Genomic DNA, 27,354 nt, shown 5'->3' on the forward strand with positions numbered 1-27,354 from the left:
ATTACCCTCCCAACCTTGTACAAAAACAGATCTCCCGTGCTTTATCTCTGCAGTCACATGCCACCTGTCTGGCCACAGAGGAGCATTCTATTCGTGACTCAGTATCACCCAGGACTGGAGCAACTGAACCACATTCTCTGCTAGGTTTTCGACTACTTCTTGTTGTGCCCTGAAACGAGAAATGTGCTATCCACTATCCTTCCCACCCCTCTCACAGTGTTACTCCACTGCCCGCTGAACCTACACAATATCCTCATCCATCCTTACACAACCCCTGCTCCCAGTCTCTTGCCTTATGGCTCTTATCCCTGTATTAGACCCAGATGCAAGACCTGTCCTATACATCCTCCCAGCACCAGCTACTCCAGTCCACACACAAGCATCGCCTATCCCATAAAAAGCAGAGCTACCTGTGAAACCAGCCGTATGATCTACAATGATTAGCTGCAACCACTGTGCTGCATTCTACGTGGGCATGGCAACCAACAAGCTGTCTGTCCACATGAATAGTCACTGACAAACTATGGCCAAGAAACAGATGGACCACCCAGGTGTTGAGCATGCTGTCCAACACAACATTCTTCATTTCAATGACTACTTCACAACCTATGTCATCTGGATCCTTCCCACCAATTCTAGCTTTTCTGAATTGTGTAGATGGTAAGACTTCCTGCAATATATACTACTTTCCTATAACACTCCTGGCCCCAACTTCATTAGTCATTGTCCTTACCCATCAGTCCCTTCCCTGTTAACATTCCTGCACTACACAGCCTGTATTCCATCAATGCAACCACAGTCTTTTTACTTTTCACCTTTTCCACTACCCCCCCCCCCCCCCTCCAAAACTGCCCCTAGCTCCCCTACTACCTAATCACTTCATACCTGTATGCTCCCACAAGCAGCACTTTACCATCCCCCACACCTTACCTGCTATCCCTCCTCTTCCCCACCCTAGCCACATCCTTACCCCACCACCCAGTTGCTTCTCCCGTCATGCGCTGCTGCTCGCAGTCTGGCCTCGGCAGGCAGAGATTGTGGTCACGTACATGCGCGTGTGTGTGTGTGTGTGTGTGTGTGTGTGTGTGTGTGTGTGTGTGTGTGTGTGCGCGCGCGCGTGTCCTCTATATCTGATGAAGGCCTTGTTGGCAGAAAGCTTATTTCCTGACAATCTTTTTGTTGAACCTATCTGCAATTCCGCATCTCTGCAATATGGTGAGCAGTAACTATCCTTTTCTTAACATTGTCATTCCTATCCTCGATTTTCCATTATTTAACTGCGCAGTGTACCATGCAATTATTTGGATAGAATTTGTTTCTTTTAATTTGAGACTGGTGACTTTGACAAAGTCTTAAGTCTACAAGTATTTTGGTAACTACTTTCAGTCTCTCTTTCACCACAATTATTTTTGGATCCATTGCTTTATGTGGTTTATTGTAACTATTCTACAATGACATGCCAGACAAGCTATTAAAGATTTTTGCAAGTGTTGAAGTTACAAATTACAGAACTAACTGATACCGTTTTTAATTACCATACATTACATCAACTTTAGTTGTTGTCTCACATTTCAAGCTATAACAATTCCACTCATTTGAATACATATATGTATTACCATCCAATAGATTCAAGATTCTGATCGACTCTTAGGCACTTCAGTGCCAAAATTAACTTCAAGGTGGAAAAAAAAAAAAAAAAAAAAAAAAAAAAAAAAAAAAAAAAAAAAAAAAACCTCAAAGGCAAGTGAATATAAAATCAAATACATATTCAAATAAATAATGTTATTAATGTCACCTTCATAGGGAAAAAACATTCAAGCTCAATGATTTAAAACGCAAAGAACAAGAACTCGTACATGATCTTAGAGAACAACATAACAGTTGCTGTTTTATTGAGTCACAATGTTTCATAAATTTACACACACACACACACACACACACACACATCTGAAAAAGACAATATTGTACACTATGAAATTTCAAGATTTATACACAGTGACAGGTCAGTTTCAGATGCTTCTGTTAAAAAGCTGACCCAATATGTTGTGTCAGCTGACTGATGATAGACATTCAACATGTGATGCTGAAGAAAGATGTTGTAGTAAGATAAACATAAAGAGCAAGTGGAAATACTTTTACTTCAGGCATATGACTACTTATGATATCTGTAGCATATGTAGTCGACGAATATGATTTTGTAGGCAAAAGTTGTATTTCGTAACAAAATCACAGTATTCACATGAAAATGTAGCTTCTTTACCACACTCTACACGGATGTGCCTAAGTAAGTTCTTCTTGTGAACATAATTTCTCCCACACATCCTGCAGATAAATAATGTCTGATGTCTATTTGCTCTTTGTCCATCCACATCATCAACACTCCAACCTGTGAAGAAGTAAGAATCAAGTCAATATCAGCATGAAAATAGGGCAGAGTACTCCTTTAATGAAATGCTATTAAGAATATTAGCTACAATATATTCTCACAGTTTTACGAGAAAGCCCAGCAGATGCGTGTCAGTCCCAGATGAGTTCTTTCTGTGGTGTCACCGCTAGACACCACACTTGCTAGGTGGTAACTTAAATCGGCCGCGGTCCTGTAGTACATGTCGGACCCGCGTGTCGCCACTGTGTATTCGCAAACGTAGCGCCACCACAGGGCAGGTCAGAAGACACGGACTTGACCTCGCCCCAGTTGTACGGACGACATAGCTTGCGACTAGACCTACCAAGTATTCCTCTCAATTGCCGAGAGACAGATTAAATAGCCTTCAGCTAGTCCATCGCTACTACCTAGCAAGGCGCCATGTGTATCATTGCTAATTGCTTACTACTATGCAAGAGATGTATTTCAACAAGAACAAGACTACATTAAAGTTAAGTATATTAAAATCTCTCTTCTTTTCTTTATAGTTTTCATCCAGTCTCCTGTTTCAGAATTTACGCCCGTCTGCGTTAGTTTCGCGTGCACCTAGCCACTCATTGTGTCGAGACCTTAGGGAATCGACACAACACTTTCCTCTCTGACAGAAGGACCTTCAAGGTAATTGAAAACATCATATCTGAATCTGTTTGCATAAATATTAATCCTTGATCTTCTGAATAAAAGTTTGTAATGAACCTGAGAAATGTCTTCCAGTATAAAGGCAAATAACAAATTGCAAATTTCATGTAATGTAAGGAAAACGCAGACATTATGGAATCACATGTATCACATTTACTGATTGCTAAACAATCACAATATATGTGTGATGCATTTATTTTAGAAAATATTCCCTGAAAGATTTTTATAACTGTTTTAAATATTTTAGCAGCACAAGATTAAAGACAATAAACACTTACTTGAGTTCCAAAGCTTTTGATAATACATGACAACTTATACCAGATCACTTATGAATAGTAATGTGTGGCAGGGGTTAAAGGTCAATGAACGGGAAACATGGCTGCTAATACTGTATATGGCAGCTTCATGAGAATTAAAAATAACATAACAACTTAATTTTGGCAGTTCATGCTACATTAAGACAAACACATCTTCTTACTGTTTTTGACTGCATTTGCTTACTTTAACTCTTGGGCATTAACTTTCTAAAGGTCAATGAACGGGAAACATGGCTGCTAATACTGTATATGGCAGCTTCATGAGAATTAAAAATAACATAACAACTTAATTTTGGCAGTTCATGCTACATTAAGACAAACACATCTTCTTACTGTTTTTGACTGCATTTGCTTACTTTAACTCTTGGGCATTAACTTTCTGAATGTTTCTTGAAAATTACAAATCTGAAATATTTGATCACTACCAACCAACAGCAAACATAAAAACATAATTAAAAGTATAACACATTTATTAACAATAAATTTTCATGCTACTTGTTTTATTTTGAAATATAAGCAATTGGTTCATCTGTATCAAGGATAATTTTCAAGTTCATACAAACAACAAACATGATACATTGCACACTCATTTTCTTTCTGCTGTATTGGGACTTCTGTGTAGAGTAGGCTGCCACTATTCTGTTTTGGGGTGCTGCTCTTTATTGAAACTTTAAATTATACAGAGGAAATGGAAAAGAAAGTGTTTTGCACACCGTACCTATATCATAGTTTCAAAAAAGTTATAAAATTTATCAAAATTAAATCATAAATAGCAGAAGAGAGCAAGAAAAGATCTATTAACCTCTAAAGACAACTAGAGAGAATGTAGGAAGACACGTTAGCAAAGAAGTTCTACACATTCTTCCAGACCAGGAAAACAGACAAAGAAAATGGATATGGAGGCAGGACAGAAAAGGACTTAGAAGAAGTGCAGACTGAACAAGAGGCCTTACTCAACAGAGAGAAACTCAGACTAGGAGTCTAGAAATTTAAAGGTTTTCAGGAAGATACAACAAACATTTCAAATGATCAGATGAGAGGAAAAGAACTCATTCTGATAAAATCAAAGAATTTCAGAGGAACATGAAGGAAAAGAGAAATAAATAGTTATCTCAAAGTAGTCCTTAGCTGGCCTGTAACAAAATAAAAATTATCATAATTATTATAAGATGGTCCTTAACTAAGGTTAACTAAGGCACTTTCTAAGTACATCAAGGTTATCATGTATGCACTTGGTGTCATTTCACCACACTACATAAAGTCTCTAATGAAACTGTGTGAACTTCTTCTACCCAAAGAAAAAACATGAAGCCTAATTTCAACTCTGAAACATCAAGTACTCCAGAAGGCTTGTATGATATTAAAGTCTTTGTATTACTATGTAGCATGTACATTTAATTTCTGTATTTTTCAGAGGGCTGTGAAATGATTGAAACAGGTGAAGGAAGTTGCATTCTCATATACCATCCAGACTGAGCTAATTTCACCCGATATGATTTTAGGCAACTGCAGAAACTCTTAAACTGGATGTCTGAATGAGGATTTGAACCACGCTTCTCCTACATTCAAGTTTAGTTAAACACCTTACTGTCTTGCTGAAGTAAAATGCTGAAAACGTACTTCACACAAATAATATAAATTAGGAACTTTCTGAAAAATTACTCCCTATAAGTTCTGTTAGAATATGAGCATAAAGAGTGATACAGAAGACAGTACCTCTCTTAGAGCTTGAAAATGGTGTACCAATTATAAAAGGAAAATTTAACTGATGTAATAGCATCTGATGTAAGTCACATATTAAAATACCATATACTGTCACTTCATACAGTACAAATGAATGTCACTATGCAAATCATACTTCATCTGGTGTCCAGAAAACCTAATCACATAGCCTAAACACAAGTTAATTTCTTAAACTTTAAAACTGATAAAATAAAAGCAAGAGATATGGTTTCTAATGCACAACACTTCTATTCTCAGTATATCATACAAATATATTCCCACTCGTATGCTTCTCATGTACTTTTTGTTCAACATTAATGATGAAGTGTCATGTGGTATGAATATCCACCTACTTTGAGTTTGTTTGTACACTGATACAATTGCTGGTCTTGCCTGGATGTGACATACAAATTGAATAGACTAACCAGTTGCTGTTTGACTTGGCAGACTTCTTTCGAAATACTTAAACAATCTGAATTTCTTTTTCACGTTTAATTGTTTCTATTTATATTCCTTTCTATATCTATCATCCTGATTCTGCAAGAACCAAAATATATTTCTGCATCTTGGCCATGTGACTTCTATTTTGATTTGGCACATCTAATATCCTCTTAGTCTGCCTGAACTCAATGTTGAAACTAATTTAATTTCCTTTTTTTCTCATCTGTCAAAATATTGACTTCTTTTTATTTCCTTTAGAGGCGTTTTAGGCATTAATCTACTCTTCCACAATTCAATCAACAGCATTTCAAGCACACAGGCAGTTTGTTCTTCACTGTAGCCTGAAATTGTTGTGATGATGGATAAAAGACCATTTCACCAAATATGGTTCACAAACCAGCCAACACAACTTGTTCATATGCCTCATTAGTTTTGCAGATTTTCTTCTTTAGCTTTCTTCTTCTTGATGGTTATTAGGCTTTCACAAACAATTTCTAAAAGATCAAAACCAATTGGGTTGAGTTGTTTTTGGGGGACGAGATCAGTCAGTGAGGTCATAGGTCTCTTCTGATTAGGGAAGGATAGGGAAGAAAGTCAGCCGTGACCTTTCAAAGGAGGGATTTAGGGAAATCACAGAAAATCTAAATCAGGATGGCCGGACCCGGGATTGAACCGTAGTGTTCTCCCCACTGTGCAACCTCGCTCGGTCAAACCCCAATTATTAGAAGCTTTAATCAATAGCAAAATTATGGTAGATAACACAGTTGAGACTAACATTCACATCATTAATATTTACTGTCATAAACCCTGTAGATGGCCAGCTCATTCTTCATTTATTTATTTTATTCATCATCCAGAAGATCACACTTGTGATACATGATAACAACACACAACATGATAAACAAGCAAAACACATTACATACACATAGTACATAAATAGAGAACAGACACTTACCCAAAAAAGGACATACTCATGACAAACATATGTAGGGCATTAAATGTGCCTTATGCATGTTGGGGACACTTAACAGAATTTTTATGTGTGTTTCACAATTTGAAAATAAATTTAAATTCATTTAAATTATTGAAATCAAGTAAAGGTTTAAATTTATTGTCTGTGACAGATATTCACTGATACTGCAGAAACATTTATCCATGAGGTAGTTTTTTACTTCATGCTTAAATTAACTTTTGTCTTCCAGCTCTTTAATTTGGGATGGAAGTGCATTTAAAAGCTTTATTCCTAAGTGACTGACATGATTCTGACTTCTGGTTTTTGCTACATAGGGAATATGGAAGTCTTTACAATGCTTCGTGTTGTAGATTATGGTAGTTAAGAGTTGGTTTGAAGATTACAGTGAATTTTACTAATCATTTACAGGAATTTTTAAAGATACATAGATGGTATTGTTAGTATCTTTAGCAGTTTAAATAAGGGTCTACTGTGTGTTCATGGTGCACTGTTAGTCGTGAAACAAATAGCTCTTTTCTGTATAATAAATATTTCTTTTAATCTTGATTTGATTTTGCCCCAAAAACATATGCCGCAGCTTGCAACTGACTGGAATTAATCAAAGTACACAGCTCTAGTACATTCTGGGCCCCATAACTTGAATATTATTTTTAAGGAAAAAAGAACATGCTGAACTGCGTTTCTGTGTAAGATACACAACATGCTCATTCCAGTTTAAATGTTGGTCAATCCACATTCCCAGAAACTTTGTAGTAGACACCTTTTGTATTTGTTTGCTTTCCAGTATCATGTATATATTTTACACTTGACCCTTACTTGCATACTGTATGATGTTACTTGTTTTTGTATTTAAAGTCAGCTTATTTCAATAAAACCATGGCTGTGAGTATGAGAATACTTTTTCTTCTGTAGAACACAAAGATTATTTTATATTGCTAATTATGGTACTTGTGTCATCTGCAAATAACAGACTTTTGGTTGAGTTGTCTGGAACCTGTTAATATAAATTAGAAACAACAGTTGGACCCAGGATGCTGCCCTGTGGAATATCTACTTCAGTTTGCTTCGGTTCTGATATGAATTTAAAACTATGAAAATTGTGAGATGACCTAAGCTCAACAACTTGTGACCTTTTTTGCAAGTAGGATTCAAATCATTTTTTGACAATTCCCCTAATGCCTATTGCTTCAAGTTTACCTAGTAGTATTTCATGGTTCACTGTATTGAAAGCTTAGGAAAAACCTGAATTAATTCCAACAATTCTACCCCTACCGTGCCTCTATATACAGAAAAGCGTAATTAATGTAAAACGAAATATTAACAATTTCCAATCCAACTCGGATCTACATACTTACAACACAAGAAAGTACAATGGCATTCATATAAAAAGAGTTAACAAGGCTTTGGTGCAGAAACAAACAAACATACAAGGAAGTAGACTGTATAACAAACTACCGGTAAAGATAAAAGAAATAAAAAAATTGTCTTCATTTAAAGAAGCAGTATTCAAATTTTTAATGACCAACTGCTATTATAGTGTAAAAGAATACCTGGAATAGCTCCATACCAAACAATTATATTTATGTACTCTGTGCCAATAGTAATTTTTATCTGACTTTTGCTATGATCTAAATAAATATTATGTACAAAAGTGCTAGAATTGTATGTGTTATATCTAAATATCAACTGTGTATTCCATGTAAAAAGTCTTTCTCATACATCAATGTAAATAATGAAAGTTGTACATGCTATTTCAATGTGGTCTGATGATATGTGGTCTACTATGCACATCTGTATTTTGTATAGTATTGTTCACCCTATATGTATGTATATACATACTATGTATTTTTTTGACGAAATCCATGCAATGTAAATTGTCTCTGGATGAATAAACTACTACTACTACTACTACTACTACTACTACTACTACTAACATGTTTATTTTAACTCCAAATTTCTTACTATTTTGGTTGTGTAGTCTGAGATGGCTACTTCTGTACTGTATCCTGCTCTAAGACCCTGTTGACTGTTATTTATTAGTTCATGTTTTCTATATATTTTTTTACCCGGATTTTCATTAATGCCTCAAGTATTTTAGAAAATGCCAGGAGTTCTTTCCATTTAGTCTCACAAATCAGTAAGCTAATTATGCTAATGTTAGCCTAGCAAATACTAACAAGTCACATTATAACTAAACGTGTTGTTTTGAAGAGAACATTACATATTTACTCCTGGACACTGATTGACATGGAACATTACCCATAGGTTCTGACAGACATACATACATACATACAAGTTTGTACAATGAGCTACAGAAAACAACTGAAAACTAGAAACTGAATATAGATTGTGCACTTGTTGATGAATAGATAGCACCTTACTGAGCCTTTGCACACAGTGCCTATTTGTAGAGAAACATATTAGAAAAGCTACAAAATGGTACAACACAAGACTAGTACATTTTAAATATAAAGGATAGCAAAAGTAAAAGATAAAATAGGCAGTGATGTAAATTTGTCCAACCAAAATCAGTATAACTAGAAAATGGCAAAATAATAGATACTAGTGCATGGGGATTTGCAAAGTTCTCAGAATTCTCTAGAATGTGAAAATTTATTATTGGAATAATTAATGAACTAAAATGTTATTTCAATAACTGTACATATTTTTGGAAACAGAAAAATTGGGGCAACACTGGATTTTGAAATAAATTACATCTTAAGACTGTAACATTCTAGAAAATGAGAATTTGAATAAAAATTAATTTTACAAACACCAAGTTTTTGGACAAAGTAAAACTTCCCTTGAAAGAGGAAAATGATGGATTGCAAATACGCTACACCAGTCTTGAAACATATAACTTCTGTCATGGCTGAAGTTTGACGTGCATGTAGTTTACAGGTATTATGAATATTTCTTTCAATAAAATGATTCTGTATGCTACTGTCTTCAGTAGTTGCTGAACTAGGCTCTGAATGTAAAAGTTAAATGGAATTCTGGATGAATAAGAATTTGGCAATTATGTATACAAATGGTGTGTGCATGTAACTGCTGCATCTCACATACCCCCCCCCCCCCCAAGATTATGCTGATACATAATGAAAACAGCTAACAGAATAATCCAATGTGACAAAATATAGAACACATAAACACTCAGGGAATGATAAAATTGATCACAACTTGCAAGAATACTATTGTTGAAAATAAGCTTGTTATATTGAATGTTATTTTTATCAATAGGCACCTCTTATTTCTTCTTTGTCATTGTTACTATGTCTCATTTGGTTTCTAATAATGGGCAGTTGTGTTACATAATCCCAAGCTTATTTCATTCTGAAATTTTGGCTAAACAAAATTACAAACATCAGGTTATGGAGCCAGGCAATTGCACACATATATATTCTGTGAATGTTGTTGTGGTCTTCTGTCCAGAGACTGGTTTGATGCAGCTATCCATGCTAATCTATCCTGTGAAAGCTTCTTCATCTCCTAGTACCTACTGCAACCTACATCCTTCTGAATCTGCTTACTGTATTCATCTCTTGGTCTCCCTCTATGATTTTTACACAACCACGCTGCCTTCCAATACTAAACTGGTGATCCATTGATGCCTCAGAACATGTCCTACCAACTGACTCCTTCTTCTAGTCAAGTTGTGCCACAAATTTCTCTTCTCCCCAATTCTATTAGTACCTCCTCAATAGTTAAGTGATCTACCCATCTAATCTTCAGCATTCTTCTGTAACACCACATTTCGAAAGCTTCTGTTCTCTTCTTGTCTAAACTATTTATTGTACATGTTTCACTTCAATAAATGGCTACACTCCATACAAATACTTGCAAAAACGACTTCCTGACACTTAAATCTATACTCAGTATTAACAAATTTCACTTCTTCAGAAATGCTTTCCTTGTCATTGCCAGTCAACATTTTATATCCTCTCTACTTCGACCATCATCAGTTATTTTGTTCCCCAAATAGCAAAACTCATTTACTACTTAAAGTTTGTCATTTCCTAATCTAATTACCTCAGCATCACCCGATTTAATTTGACTACATTCCATTATCCTCATTTAGCTTTTGTTGATGTCCATCTTATATCTTCCTTTCAAGATACTGTCCATTCCATTTAACTGCTCTTCCAGGTCCTTTGCTGTCTCTGACAGAATTACAATTTCATAGGCAAGCCTCAAAGTTTTTATTTCTTCTCCATGGATTTTAATTCCTACTCCAAATTTTTCTTTTGTTCCCTTTACTGCTTGCTCAATATACAGATTGAGTAACATCGGGGAGAGGCTACAACCCTGTCTCACTCCCCCCCCCCCCCCCCCTTCCCTTTCATGCCCTTGACTCTTATAACTGCCATCTGGTTTCTGTACAAATTGTAAATAGCCTTTCGCTCCCTGTATTTTACCCCTGACACCTTCAGAATTTGAAAGAGAGTATTCCAGTCAACATTGTCAAAAGCTTTCTCTAAGTCTACAAATGCTAGAAACGTAGGTTTGCCTTTCCTTAATCTTTCTTCTAAGATAAGTCGTAGGGTCAGTATTGCCTCACGTGTTCCAACATTTCTATGGAATCCAAACTGATCTTCCCCGAGGTCAGCATCTCGTAGTTTTTCCATTCGTCTGTAAAGAATTCGTGTTACTGATAGTTTGGTAATTTTCACACCTGTCAACACCTGCTTTCTTTGGGATTGGTATTATTATATTCTTCTTGAAGTCTGAGGGTATTTTGCCTGACTCATACATCTTGCTCATCAGATGGTAGAGTTTTGTCAGGGCTGGCTCTCCCAAGGCTATCAATAGTTCTAATAGAATGTTGTCTACTCCCGGGGTATCATTTCAACTTAGGACTTTCAGTGCTCTGTCAAAATCTTCATGCAGTATCATGTCTCCCACTTCATCTTCATCTATATCCTCTTCCATTTCCATAATATTGTCCTCAAGTACATCACCCTTGTATAGACCCTCTATATACTCCAACTTTTTGCTTTCCCTTCTTTGGTTAGAACTGGACTTCCATCTGAGCTCTTGATATTCTACATCTACATCTACATACATACTCCTCAATCCACCATACAGTGCTTGGCGGAGGGTACCTTGTACCACAACTAGCATCTTCACTCCCTGTTCCACTCCCAAACAGAACGAGGGAAAAATGACTGCCTATATGCCTCTGTACGAGCCCTAATCTCTCTTATCTTATCTCTGTGGTCTTTCTGCGAAATGTAAGTTGGCGGCAGTAAAACTGTACTGCAGTCAGCCTCAAATGCTGGTTCTCTAAATTTCCTCAGTAGTGATTCATGAAAAGAACGCCTCCTTTCCTCTAGAGACTCCAACCCGAGTTCCTGAAGCACTTACGTAACACTCGCATGATGATCAAACCTACCAGTTACAAATATAGCAGCCCGCCTTTGAATTGCTTCTATGAACTCCCTCAATCCGACATGATACGGATCCCAAACGCTCAAGCAGTACTCAAGAATACGTCGTATTAGTGTTTTATAAGCGGTCTCCTTTACAGGTGAACCACATCTTCCCAAAATTCTACCAATGAACCGAGGACGACTATCCGCCTTCCCCACAACTGCCATTACATGCTTGTCCCATTTCATATCGCTCTGCAATGTTATGCCAAAATATATTAATCTACGTGACTGTGTCAAACGCTACACTACTAATGGAGTATTCAAACATTACAGGATTCTTTTTCCTATTCATCTGCATTAATTTACATTTATCTATATTTAGAGTTAGCTGCCATTCTTTACACCAATCACAAATCCTGTCCAAGTCATCTTGTATCCTCCTACAGTCACTCAATGACGACACCTTCCCATACACCACAGCATCATCAGCAAACAGCTGCACATTGCTATCCACCCTATCCAAAAGATCATTTATGTAGATAGAAAACAACAGCAGACCTACCACACTTCCCTGAGGCACTCCAGATGATACCCTCACCTCTGATGAACACTCACCATCGAAGACAACGTACTGGGTTCTATTACTTAAGAAGTCATCGAGCCACTCACATACTTGGGAACCAATCCCATATGCTCATACCTTAGTTAGGAGTCTGCAATGGGGCACCAAGTCAAACGCTTTCCGGAAGTCAAGGAATATGGCAACTGTCTGATACCCTTCATCCATGGTTCGCAATATATCAAGTGAAAAAATGGCAAGTTGCATTTCGCAGGAGCGATGCTTTCTAAAGCCATGCTGATGCATTGACAGCAACTTCTCTGTCTCAAGACAATTCATTATATTCAAACTGAGAATATGTTCGAGAATCCTGCAACAAACCGAGGTTAAGGATATTGGTCTGTAATTTTGAGGATCCGTCCTTCTACCCTTCTTATCTACAGGCATCACCTGCACTTTTTTCCAGTCGCTCGGGACTTTACGTTGAGCAAGAGATTCGCGATAAATGCAAGCTAAGTAAGGAGCCAATGCAGTAGAGTACTCTCTGTAAACCTGAATTGGAATCCCATCAGGACCTGGCGATTTATTTATTTTCAACCCATTCAGCTGCTTCACAACCCCAGGGATGTCTATCACTATGTCCTCCAGACGGGAATCTGTACGAGACTCAAACGGCGGTATATTTGTATGATCCTCCTGCGTGAAAGATTTCTCAAACACTAAATTTAAAATTTCAGCTTTTGTTTTGCTGTCTTCCGTTGCCAGGCCAGACTGATCAGTGAGTGACTGGATGGAAGCCTTCGACGCGCTTACTGATTTTACGTAAGACCAGAATTTCCTTGGGTTTTCAGTAAGATCTTTTGCTAAGGTATGATGGTGGTAGTGGTTGAATGCTTCGCGCATCGCTCTTTTTATAGCAGCATGAATCTCTACTAACTTTTGCCTGTCCTCATTCTCCCAATCTTTCTTGTACGAGTGCAACTGCCTTTGCTTCCTAAGCATTCTCCGAATTGCGCTGTTTAACCACGGTGGGTCTTTTCCGTCCGTAACCTACTTTTTCGGCACATACTTGTCCAATGCGTGATTTACAATGTGTTTAAAATTTGCCCATAATTCTGCCATGTCCATCATACCGTAAGTAAATGAAGTCAATTCATTTACTAAGTGGGATGCTAACAAATGCTTATCCGCTCTTTCTAGTAAGAATACTCTCCTAGCCTTCTTGACCGACTTTTTAACTTTCGTAACCATAGTTGTAATGACAACATCATGATCACTAATCCCTGTCTCAACACTGACACCATCGATGAGGTCTGGTCTGTTCGTGGCTATCAGATCTAAAATATTTCCATTACGCGTTGGCTGTCGATTTAGCTGCTCAAGACAGTTTCGGATAATGTGTTCAAAAGTAATTCACACTACGGCTTGTCTGTACCAACTGTAATGAATCAATAGACATCCCAGTCTATACTAAGTAGGTTGAAGTCACCTCCGACTAATATAGCATGATCCGGGTACTTCTGCGATAAAAAATGTAGACTCCCTTTGAATGATTCTAGAACTGCCACGGTGGAACCTGGTGGCCGGGTAATAACAGCCCACAATTAATTTTATTTCCCCTAGCCCTGTTAAACATGTCTAGATAACTTCACAATCACACTCTACTTCGACCTCAGTAGACACAATATTTTTGTCAACTGCAATGAAGACCACCTCCTACAGTGTCTAATCTGTCTTTCCGATACACGTTCCAACCCTCACTAAATATTTCAGAATTTCCTATATCAGGACTCAGCCAGGTCTCAGTCCCGAGAATAATTTGCATGCCACACACTTCCTGGAGGGCAGTAAATTCAGAAACTTTATTCCTAAAACTCTGAAAATTTACTGCTAATATTTTTATAGCTGAAGTGTCTTTATACTGAGTGCGTCCTGATTTCCCTGCCTGCACGTCGACTGGTGAGTGTTCATCAGGACACCTCGCACTACTGCCTAGCCTAAAAAATCCCCATGTGCACGCCACAAGTACTCTGCTACCCGAGTAGCCACTCCCTTTGTGTAGTGCACCCCTTACCTATCTAGGGGCATCCTACAATTCCCCACCCAACAGCATAAGTCTAGAAATCTGCAGCCAAGACCGTCAAAGAGTCGACAAAGCCTCTGGTTGAGACCCTCCACTCGGCTCCAAACCAAAGGACCCCGATCCACTCTGGGGACGATGCTGCAAATAGAGAGCTCTGCTTGCACCCCGCATGCGAGGCCAGCGGTCTTCACGAAATCCGCTAGCCACCTGCACAAACTGAGGATTGCCTCAGAACCCAAGCAACAGGCATCATTGCTGCCAACATGAGCAACTACTTGCAGACAACTGCACCCCATGCGCTCGATAGCCGCAGGCAAGGCCGCCTCCACATCTTGGATGAGGATCCCCGGCAGACAAAGCGAGTGCACATTGAATTTCTTTCCAGCCCTGTACGCTATTTCCCTAAGGCGTTCCATCACCCGCCTAATGTTGGAGTTCCCAATAACCAGCAAGCCTTTGCCCCTGTGTGCCTGCTCAGGCCCTGCTGAAGGAGCGGCCACCTGCCCACTGACAAGATGAACAGGCGAGGCCAGCCTGCCACCCTCCACATTGGCCCTCCGCCTTGAGGTGAGGGTGGCCCCAACGCGCCGGGTACACTAGAAGGTGCCTCAGTGGCTGAGTCAGCGGACGCAACAAGAGACACCTGGGGGGGGGGGTCTCAAGCGACGTGCCAGACCCTCCGCCGTCGCTGCACGTCGAGGCTGACCGTGGCCAACAGCACACTCAGTTGCTCGTGAGCTGCAGCCAGTTCTGCCTGCACCCGCACACAGCACGCATCACACCCTATCCATCCTACTGCAAATATCTAATGACTCCGCGAATTTATACTCTACGGCTATCAATAAGCAATATTACTCTTCTCAAATACGAGAATACGCAAGGATTTTATGTAATTAAATATGCAAGTGCACAAACACTCGGAAAGAAATTAAGAATCAAGCTACAAAATAAATATGAAAGCAAAATATGCGACTCGCTACTGCACTGCTGCTGCACTGATACTTCACCAGCGGCTGCTCAAGGCAGCCGCTGGTGAAGTATATTCATACAAATGGCTCTCTTTTCTCCAAAGGGCTCTTTAATTTTCCTGTAGGTAGTATCTATCTTACCCTAGTGATATATGTCTCTACATCCTTAAATTTGTCCTCTAACCATCCCTGCTTAGCCATTTTTCACTTCCTGTCAATCTCATTTTTGAGATGTTTTTATTCCTTTTTGCCTGCTTCATTTACTGTATTTTTGTATTTTCTCCTTTCATCGATTAAATTCAATATTTCTTCTGTTACCCAAGGACTTCTGCTAGCCCTCATGTTTTTACCTACTTGATCCTCTGCTGTCTTCACTATTTCATTCCTCAAAGCTACCCATTATTTTTCTACTGTATTTCTTTCCCCCATTCTTGTCAGTTGTTCCCTAATGCTGTCCGTGAAACTCTATACAACCTCTGGTTCTGTTGGTTTATCCAGGTTCCATCTCTTTAAATTCCCACCTTTCTGCAGTTTCTTCAGTTTTAATCTACAGTTCATAACCAATAGATTGTGGTCAGAGTCCACATCTGCTCCTGGAAATGTCTTACAATTTAAAACCTAGTTCCTAAATCTCTGTCTTACCATTATATAATCTATCTGAAACCTTCCAGTATCTCCAGGCCTCTTCCATGTATACAACCTTCTTTCATGATTCTTGAACCAAGTTATGCTCTTTGTAAAATTCTACCAGGCGGCTTCCTCTTTCATTCCTTACCCCCATTCCATGTTCACCTACTACTTTTCCTCCTCTTCCTTTTCCTACTATCAAATTCCAGTCACCCATGACTATTAAATTTTCATCTCACTTCACTATTTGAATAACTTCTTTTATCTCATCATACATTTCATCAACCTCTTCATCATCTGCAGAGCTAGTTGGCATATAGACTTGAACTACTGTGGTAGGCATGGGCTTCATGTTTATCTTGGCTACAATAATGCATTCACTATGCTGTTCATAGTAGCTTACCTGCACTCCTGTTTTTTTATTCATTATTAAACCTACTCCTGCATTACCCCTATTTGATTTTGTATTTATAACCCTGTATTCACCTGACTAGAAGTCTTGTTCCTCCTGCCATCAAACTTCATTAATTCCCACTATATCTAACTTTAACGTATCCTTTTCCGTTTTAAATTTTCTAACCTACCTGCCCAATTACGGGATCCGACAATCCACGCTCTGACCTGTAGAACGCCAGTTTTCTTTCTCCTGATAATGATGCCCTCCTGAGTAGTATCCACTCAGAAATCCAAAGGGGGGACTATTTTACCTCCAGAATATTTTACCCAAGAGGATGCCATCATCATTTAACCATACAGTAAAGTTGTAATCCCCCGGGAAAAATTATGGCTGTAGTTTCCCCTTGCTTGCAGTCACTCACAGTACCAGCACAGCAAGACTGTTTTGGTGAATGTTACAAGGAAAGATCAGTCAATCAAGTACAGATGGATAAAACACGGTATTTCTTTAATGTTTTTTCTGCACGTTTTGTCGTACCTAAGTCATTGTACTGCATGCACATATAAGAGGGTGTAAGTTATTAGTTCCTTTTATGAATTTCAATAATTACCTATTTCCATTAATTACACTAATTACAATGTAATTAAAATTGCTATGAAATGTATGATTTCCAAGCATTTATAAACTATTGCTTATTTTTGTGAAAAATCCAATATTTTTAGGTAAATATCCCTTATTTCTTACATCAAAAAGTGGCAACGCTATTGATAGCCTTCTTTTTAATATATGAACATATGGTCAGCTTGAGAGATTATAAAGCATGTATCTTTGGTTTCTTCATCATTGTTACTATGTTACACTTGGTTTGTAATAAAGAGTAATTGTGTTCCCAGAATGAGATTTTCATTCTGCAGCGGAGTGTGCGCTGATATGAAACTTCCTGGCAGATTAAAACTCTGTGCCCGACCGAGACTCGAACTCGGGACCTTTGCCTTTCGCGGGCAAGTGCTCTACCAACTGAGCTACCAAAGCACGACTCACGCCCGGTACTCACAGCTTTACTTCTGCCAGTACCTCGTCTCCTACCTTCCAAACTTTACAGAAGCTCTCCTGCGAACCTTGCAGAACTAGCACTCCTGAAAGAAAGGATATTGCGGAGACATGGCTTAGTCACAGCCTGGGGGATGTTTCCAGAATGAGATTTTCACTCTGCAGCGGAGTGTGCGCTGATATTAAACTTCCTGGCAGATTAAAACTGTGTCCCCGACCGAGACTCGAACTCGGGACCTTTGCCTTGGACGAGGTACTGGCAGAAGTAAAGCTGTGAGTACCGGGTGTGAGTCGTGCTTCGGTAGCTCAGTTGGTAGAGCACTTGCCCGCGTAAGGCAAAGGTCCCGAGTTCGAGTCTTGGTCGAGCACACAGTTTTAATCTGCCAGGAAGTTTCAGTAATTGTGTTATTTAAGTATGGGATTATTCCACTCTTTGATATTTTGATGAACAAAATTACAGACATTGAATACTACTCTTTTGAAAATTATATCCATGAAACTTTCCTGCCTTGGCCACCACTACCCACCACCACTGGCAGGACTTCCCTTAAACCTCCCCCCACAAATCCTCATAGCTGCCAGATTCTGGCTTGCTGACATACTGCATTTGTTACACCCTCAGAAACTCACTCCTGCCACCCTAGAGAATCCAGAGCCTAAACTGACGCACAACACAGTCATGAACCTATCCACCAAAAGCCTCTGTCTCACAGAAGTATCAGTCCTTTCCAAACTTCTTACTTTTGCACCACTCCCAAATTCAACCAACCTGAGCTCTCTCTTTCTTCCAGTCTTTCCAGTGGAAATGCTTTTTCATCACTAACAGTACCAACCAGACTTGATCCAAAAACCAATATTTGACCCTATCTGACTCAATTTACTACTCCATCTAACCCAGATCCACTCCCACTGCCCCCAAATCATCCTCTGTTAACTTCCCAGAATTTCTTAACATTGAACCTTGCCTCGCCACCATTCCCCAAATTCCTCAACATGGAAACCAACCTCACAATCACAGAAATAACCACAATATACCACCTAAAACCTAATTTTGACCTTAACAACTCTACCTACCAACAAAGGCTGTGACAGCATGGTTACTAAGCAGAGGAATTACATGGCAGAGGGCCTCCATCAGCTGTCAGACACATATGTCTATAAACCCTGTCACACTGACTCCATTCCAGCAATTCAGCATGATTTCTAGTCCCTCCTGAAATCCTTAGGTCCATCCTGGAACCTCTCTCCTGAGGCTACCTTTCTCCTCATCCCCACCACTCCCTGCTCTCCTACCTTCTACAGGATTCCTAAAGTACATAAACCCTATCATCAGGACAGTCCATTTCGGCTGGTTACTGTGGCCCCACAGAGACAATCTCTGCCGTCACGGACCAAGACCTTCAACTTATTACACATAACCTACCATCTTACACAAATGACATCAACTCAGCAAGATGGTGGCGAGTAAAAGTAAACCATACTTCTTCACGGAAAAAAGTAAATTTTGGTGGTAAAAAGAAAACGTGTGTAAATTGTAAGGATAAAATTTCAAAGCTTAATTGACGTATTTTCAGTTTACAATTTATAATCGGTGCTTTAAAAATGGACATGAAGAAACTTCAATCGCGAATATGTGAGACGCTGATGAACAAAGAAGATTTGTCATCAGGAAACAGGTGGAAAACAGAATAAAACTGCTACCAGGAAGTGCAATCTCAAAATAAAACTGAAACTCCTGTGTGTAAAAACAGTGAAACCTTACTGCTTAAAAACAGTCAATCACAAAACCTTATTGTGCACAATGCTGAAGATTCTCTGAACACGCCAGTCTGAGCCAAAAAGTTTGGAAATGAACCACATAAAGTAAAGAGACCGTTGCTAATTGATCGCCTGAGTGCAAAAATTGGAAAACATGAGAAGATCTGTGTATTCGACGATAGTCACATCCGGGGAATTTCTGCAGTATTAACAGAAAAATACAACTTCAGGACATGTGGATTTGTGAAGCCTGGAGCCCCATTATGAGAACTGATGAACCTAACAAAATTTAATGAAGTAACTAGCTTGACTAAGGATGATTTTGTTGTTTTGCTTGGAGGAGCTAATGAAGTTCATAGAAATGAATCATACAAGGCTAGCACAGAACTGTGAAATTGTCTAAATAATTTAACTTGCACAAATATTCACTTTGTGGATGTCCCACAATGTCATGACTTACTGAGTTGGTCAAGCATAAACCATGAAATTAATGTCGCTAACAAGAGTTTCACGGAAATATGTACTCATTTCCAGAATGTTCATGTTATAGACACAATCATTTTAGATCAAAGGTTCTATACAGCTCACGGCCTTCATTTAAATGAATAGGAAAAGAGGTTCTTGCTGATAAAATATTTACTAGTATCTCGCCTGACAATAAAGAAACCAGGAAAAGTAGCAATCTAAGGCAAATTACAAACCGTTTTTGGCCAGCAGCAAACAGTAAGGCACCCAATCAGTTGCAAATTACGACGTGGTTTAACCCAGTAGGCCAGAAACAAAACATCAAATCGTAAAACAGCCTTAAATTATGAAATGGTTCCAGCCAAAAGGACGGTAGTGAATGAAGCACAAATTTTGCAAGCCCCAAAAATAACGTTACCACTTGATCATCACCAAGAAGCAGAAACCATACTCAATAAACACACCAAGAATTTTTTAGGCATAATATCACCTGCAGAAGACAAAGAAGCAGCAGTATCACCACTGCCACCACCAACGACAACATCAACAAAAACAATGACAACAGAGGAAACAGCAATAACAACTAAATCTAAATCAACAGCAGAAGAACCATCAGTATCTGAGGAAAAACCAACATCAGTTACAGCAGCAGCCCCACCTCCCCCAGAAACAGTATCAGTAAGAAAAGCAAACACAGTCACTGTACGAGAAAGCATGTTGCCGACATGCCGACAGCACCAACAGCAGCGACCAATGAACTTCCAACAACAGTAGCAGCTGATCAACACTGTCTGAGGAGGAGCCAAAGGCTAGGTACAGCTGCTTCACTTAGTGATGATTTTTTATGGCACCAAACGAAGAAAAGGAAGAGATGGTGACAAATAAACCTGAAAAATTGCAGATAAGTATAAAAAATCAGTAACAAAGCAGCACTTCAAGAGGTATTGACAAAATAACAAATACTTACAAAAGTTTCAAGATAATGAGTCAAAACATTCAGTGTCTGAAGAATAAAGTGTTACAATTAGAAGTCGCCATAAACAACTTTGTAGATATCTCTTGTATTTGTCTATCAGAACATTGGTGCAGGGTCAGTGAATTAAGTCTTATAAATATAAGCAATTTTGAATTAGCATCTCATTATTGCTGCAGTGTTTGTAAAAATGGTGGAGTATGCATATATACTAGGGCTGGGCTGCAGCACAAAGTTAGATCTGAAACATACCATCTAAATCTCGAGAAGCATTTTGAATCATGTGCCATAGAGCAAAAATCTGAGGAGAAGCGTAAAAATCTAATTGTCATATCAATATACAGGTCACCACTAGGTGACAAAAACATATTTCTTAAAAATATGGAAGCAGTGCTAAACATTTTGTATAACAATGAAGTGAACTTATTACTATGTAGGGATTTTAACATCAACCTGTTAATTGAAAATGAAGAAAAAAGACAGCTTTTGGGTATCCTAAACAGCTTTCATATGAAACCATTCTTCACAGACCCCACTAGAATAACAGTCGTCTTCATCTCTATTAGATAACATCTTTACAAATATTGAAAATGATGTTACTGAGGCACAAAACATAAACTTAGGTCTTTCAGACCACAACACACTACTAACATGCATAAATTCTTCTGTACCTGAGGTGGTTAAGTACAAGTGGGAATATAAAAGGCACTTCTACACAGAAAAGGTTAATATTTTTATCCAACTGTTAGCAAAAGAAACCTGGGAAGATTTGTACTCAAAATCATCAACTGATGAATCATTAAATGCATTTTATTTCATGTCCATATTTGAGACAAGAATTAATGTCATGCCAAGAAACAGCAGCCAGTGGATAACATCTGCTATCAGAGAGTCCAGTCAAAAGATAAAACATCTCAATCAACTGAGAAAAGACAACCAAGATGATCACTTAGCAGAATATGTTAAGATATATAAGAAAATTTATAACAAAGTAATTAAAACAGCCAAGATAATTCACAATGATAAAGTAATCATAGGGACAGCAAACAAGTCGAAAGCAATATGGAATATAGTAAAAAAGGAAACAAAAAGTGTTAAAAAGCAAGATGACATTGTATTAAAAGATGAGTGAGGTGTGTTAATCAGAAATGGTACTCTAGCAAATTACATAAATGACTATTTCATAAACACTCCAGTCAGTCTGAGTAAAAATTTTGCTAGTAATAGTAGTACCACAGTTCAAAGAGAGCAAAGTGGTAATTCAATATTGCTATGTCCCACAAATAAATTAGAAGTTCTTAAGATAATAAAAACAATGAAGAATAAAATGTCCTCTGGAATTGATGAGGTACCAGGTAGAGTCATAATTAAATGCGCTAGTGTCATAGCAGAACCACTCTCACATATCATAAGCATATCATTAACAGAAGGGGCGTTCCAACAAAGATTAAAAATTTCAAAAACAAAACCATTGTATAAAAAGGGTAATATATATGAAGTAGGAAACTATAGACCAATAGCTTTGTTATCTGTATTTTCAAAAAAATAGTAGAGACTGTCATGAAAAATATAATTACAAATTACCTCGAAAAATTCTCTCTCTTGTCTGTAAACCAACATGATTTTCACAAAGGCGTGAGTACAGAAACAGCAATTACCCAATTCATCAAAAGCATTGTAATAGGATTTGACAGAAATAACAATACAGGAAGGCAGTCAATACTGTTAATCATCATATCTTGCTAGACAAACTAGAAGCTATAGGTATACGAGGAGTTGCATTAAAATGGTTTCAGTCATATCTCCACAATAGAAAACAGGTAGTAGAAATTACCTCAGCAAACAATAAAAACCAAACCATTGTGTACGGATCGGACATGCAAACTGTGCCAATCGGAGTACCCCAGGGCAGTGTTCTAGGACCTCTCTTATTTCTTACATGTATTAATGATATCAAGATCCCAGTCAGTGGTACACACATAACTTTGTTTGCTGATGACACAAATGTTGTTGTAACAGACATAAATAGGGTATTGCCAACAGCTGCAACCAGGGTTTCAGAATACACACAAAACTGGTTTCAACAGAACAGGCTAACCTTAAATATTTCAAAAACTAATTATATATATTACAGGAAAACAAAGTCTCACCATGATGTGAACCTCAAAATTCAAAATAAACAAATTGAAAGGGTAGCTGCCACAAAATTCTTAGGTGTGCAAATTGATGAAAATTTAGACTGGAAAGCTCACATCCTCTACCTCACTAACAAGTTAAGCTCTGCTTGTTTTGCATTACGCATAATTAGTACTGTGTGTAGTAGAGAGTGTAGCAGAACTGTTTACTTTGAATTACATCCATTCTGCTATCACCTATAGCCTAACCCTCTGGGGTCATAATAAGGCAAACATGAAAACAATCTTCACCCTACAAAAATGAGCAGTTAGAATAATTTCAAACAGTAAAAGGCTAACACCTTCCAAACAGTTATTTCAGCAACTAAATATTCTACCCTTACCATGCCTCTATATAAAAAAAGTGTTGTTAATATAAAAATGCACATTGATAATTACAAAACCAACTCAGATCTTCACTCATACAATACAAGAATGTGCAATGATATCCTCATAAAAAGAGTAAACAAGGCCTCCTTGGTGGTCACCATATCAACTACATCCTCATGCTGTATTTCTCTCAAGGTATCATCTACAAACAAATTCATAGTACAGCAAAACGCACTCACATAACATCATCCTATCCCTGTAATATCCCATATCCCCGCAATAGACATAGATGCAACACCTGTCCCATACATCCTCCCACTACAACCTCCTCCAGTTCTTTCACAGTCCTTTTCTACCTCAGCAAAGGCAGGATCAACTATGACCACATTCATATGATCTACGACCTTAGCTGTAACAACTGTTCTGCATTCTACATGGACGTGACAACTACATGCTAGCTGTGTGCATGAATGGCCACCACCAAACTGTGACCAAGACAGAGCTGGATCACCCAGTTTTCAAGTACGCTGGCTGACATGACATGGTTCACTTTAATGACTGCTTCACAACCTGTACCATCTGGATACCTCCCAACAACATCAGCTTTTCTGAACTGTGCAGGAGGGAACTCTCCCTGCAATATATCATTTGCCCCCATAATTCCCTGGCCTTTACCTTCTCTAGTCCCTGTCTTTCAACAGCCCATACACTTCCCTGCTCCTACTCCAGTACTAAACATGCATTCTGTCCTACCAACAAACCTACATAGTCCATTTCCCTACTCTACTTTTCTCCTTGCACCTATTCTGACCCCTTTTCAACTGCTCCTGCAGCACTGCAGCACAGCCACCCAATGCAGCACCAAATAGCCCTATCTTGTCCCCATTCATGCTTGCAAGCTTCAAGTACCTCCACTACATACCTCAGCTAGATTTCTGCTCACCACAGACACTGTCACAGTCAAATCATAGTTCCCAGGGATGACAGTGGCCCTATGTGTGTGTGTGTGTGTGTGTGTGTGTGTGTGTGTGTGTGTGTGTGTTTTCTACTTCTGATGGAGGGCTTATTCCAAAAGCTGTATGTTTATCTGTCCTTTCCATATTGTTGTTATTCCATCCTGGACTTTCCAATGCTTGATTTAAACTTTTATCAGATATAAGCATTACCGATGTATAAATTCTTTGGAAAAGAGATTCATGTTAACATCCACCAGCACAAATTTTCAACTGCACACCAGTTTAGAAAACTAATAAGTAATCATTTCATACATTAGATTTTTACAAATTAAATCAGGAAAAGCTGATCATAGCCATGCAAAATAGATGTCACAAAATGTAAAATCATCAATTCCACTACAATACATAGATGTACAGCTTGCTTTGAAGAAATGTTTGACCCTCTGAAATTTTTTTATCAATTTAATTTAATTTTTACAAGAAATTTGAGGGCAGTCTTACACTGGTGTTTAGTGAGGTGGCAATCTTTCAAAAGTTATTTTCATTCTTTCACACACACTATTATTCAACATGTGTGTTGCCCAGTACATTAATTTGCCACTTACACTATCCAGGTTTTATTTACTTAAATACTTTGTTCAGTTATTTTTGTCTCAGTTAATTTCTCAAATTGACCACCAGCATCCACTAGTCTTTTGAATGAGCCATTTCTAGTTCTACTGACAACAATCAGCACTCATTTTCTCATGCCTTAAAAAAAGACATTAGTAGATATTGTATAAATTTGCAGAAAATGTTTAAAAATACAACACATAATATCCACTGTCCACCCACAGTTCAGTGTTATCAATATTAAATTCAAATTAAGTGGATGGAAATTACAGTGAAGACCAAACAATCTCAGAATCAAATCAAATTATTAATCTCAAAATCTTATTACTTTTGATATTGTTGAAACTTCTAGTTAATTTCTGTCAGGTACCTATTCATTTCATACTCAGTTAATTTGATTACACATAGATGAGCTTTGCAAAGTAACTTAGTAACCAAATTAATTACTACAATATCATGTATGAGAAGCTGACATTACAAAAGAGGTATGCACAATAACGATTTGATTAAAGATCTGCAGCAGTTGGTTTTTATTAACAATTAAATATTCATTTTACATGTTTAAAGAGCTTTCTTTCACTATTACATTTCTTCAAATAACAAACATGTTTAACTTTGGTACCATCACTTTTACATAAATCCTTAAAATGTTACGACAAATCATACAGATGTCCTTTCAGAGCAAATATTATATCTCTTACACAAACATATCTTGACATTTACCAGTATCTGTTATCTCTTTAATTCTTTATTTACAACTTACTAACTAATAAAGCACATTCACAAAAATTAAATACTTCTTCACTATTTCTAATAATTATTCCACTAAATACAGTTCCTTGTATCACATTATCACCAAATATTAACACCCTGCTTTACTTTGTTCACAAATATTACTTTCAAGGATAACAGTTCCCAATCACAAACAAAAGTATTATGATTTTTGGCCTGTGTGGGAATGAAAGATCTTTATTGGTGGCAAAATTTTTAATTTGGTCTTTGCACAGGATGTGTCAGAGTTATAATATGTACATTTATGTTTACAAATAATTTACAACAAGCACATCTGAAAAAGAAAGTGTTTGTTTTCATTATCGTAGTATAATTGTTGCCTGCTACCGGCATGTTTAAGAATATGTATGTCACGTGTTATAAGTGGTGTGCACTCTTTGTGATCTCATTGGTAACACAGCTACAGAGAGGCTGTCCAAGTTTGTGAGACCATTTTACTTCTTATCATAAAGTTTGCTCAGAATGTGTTCATCATATTGCTTCAAAGTGGTGTGCTGTGGTGTGCATTTATGGCCCGGGGCAGCGGTTCTCCATCACATATTTCAGTGATCGTGCCCAACTTGTGCATTCAGCACCATGTCAACACGTAATCGAGGTCAAGGTAAGTTTAAAATGTTTTCTGCTTTATACCAAAACTTCTCTTTTGTAAAATGTCTGTTGTCCCACTAAGCCCTCACACTTGTTTTTCACTTCAAAACATGATTACTCATTTGCTTCACTTGTTAAGCATTCATTTAACTTCACAGTCATTTTTGAGATGTGATCTTTCAACATAGTCCTTGTCTTACAATGGAATACATACAAGTGAATTTTACAATGTATGATTTTATAACAGTTTACAACCTTTTGCTCAAGGACAGCAACTTTTATTTTAAATGTCCATTATGAGCATATGGTATTTTTAAGTATTGTATTCACATAGTTTTGCTTTACATAAAGACATTAGTCAATCCAATTTAAGTTTCATCTTTCAGTATTAACAGGACAATGTGTGTATGTAAGTTTCACATGATGTGCATAAACCTCCATTCACAGATCCTATCTGATGCGAGTGTCCGTCATTCCAGATGTTGAAGAGAAGAAAACTTCATGGAATGTAAAAGCCGATGAATCAGCATAGCTACACTAAGCTACGCCTTCTCTTGCAAGTCTGCTGGAAGGTGTCTACTAATGTACAGGAATGGTTATACAGAAAGCAAGAAGCATTCATTCTACTCTTGTTACTACAGACTTTCGTTTATCTATAAAAGAACCAATGAGTACATTCTTCGTGAACATTTATTCTTTTTGTGTTAACTCACTCATTTAGTGTTTCTTACCTACTGGTAAATTCTGACTGTACAGTACCGTGTTACACAAGTCATCAACATCAACTGTTTAAAATTCCAGCACTGATTGTAATTTATGCGTTTTTCACTACAGGATGTCACTCTTGTGTATCATGATGTGTATAAATATGTTGTTGTGTCAGTGAATAGCTGTAAGGCAATGTTTGGGTGGATTGTCATCATGTGCAAATGCACCATAAACACATGTGCTTGGTGCTCTTATCAATACTGGTATTTATATCTGGTCTGACCCCCTCGTGGTTTGGTAGTATGAGACCTCAATTTAACTTTTATAATGTCTGACATACTATAGCCTTTTCATATGCAACACATTCACACTATCACAATCAGACACATATTTTTATACTTATAGTTATTTATAGTATAGTGCAG

General features: G+C 37.8%; 1 protein-coding gene across 3 annotated transcripts in view; it reads right to left on the minus strand.

Moving 5' to 3' along the window:
• Window positions 1–27,354, minus strand: part of LOC126253572 (zinc finger protein 846-like) — a 57,258-nt gene that overhangs the window by 29,189 nt on the left and 715 nt on the right. Inside the window, exon 2 of one of the 3 annotated variants that reach the window (XM_049954996.1) lies at window positions 2,261–2,386. In XM_049954996.1, coding sequence (XP_049810953.1) covers window positions 2,261–2,321 — 61 coding nt within the window. In that variant the 5' untranslated portion in view covers window positions 2,322–2,386. Of the gene's footprint in view, window positions 1–2,239; window positions 2,482–27,354 lie in introns of those variants that run through there. The other 2 variants (XM_049954994.1, XM_049954995.1) reach the window with 2 other exon arrangements.

This window comes from Schistocerca nitens, chromosome 4 (assembly GCF_023898315.1).
Source record: "Schistocerca nitens isolate TAMUIC-IGC-003100 chromosome 4, iqSchNite1.1, whole genome shotgun sequence".
NCBI classification, from domain to species: domain Eukaryota; kingdom Metazoa; phylum Arthropoda; class Insecta; order Orthoptera; family Acrididae; genus Schistocerca; species Schistocerca nitens.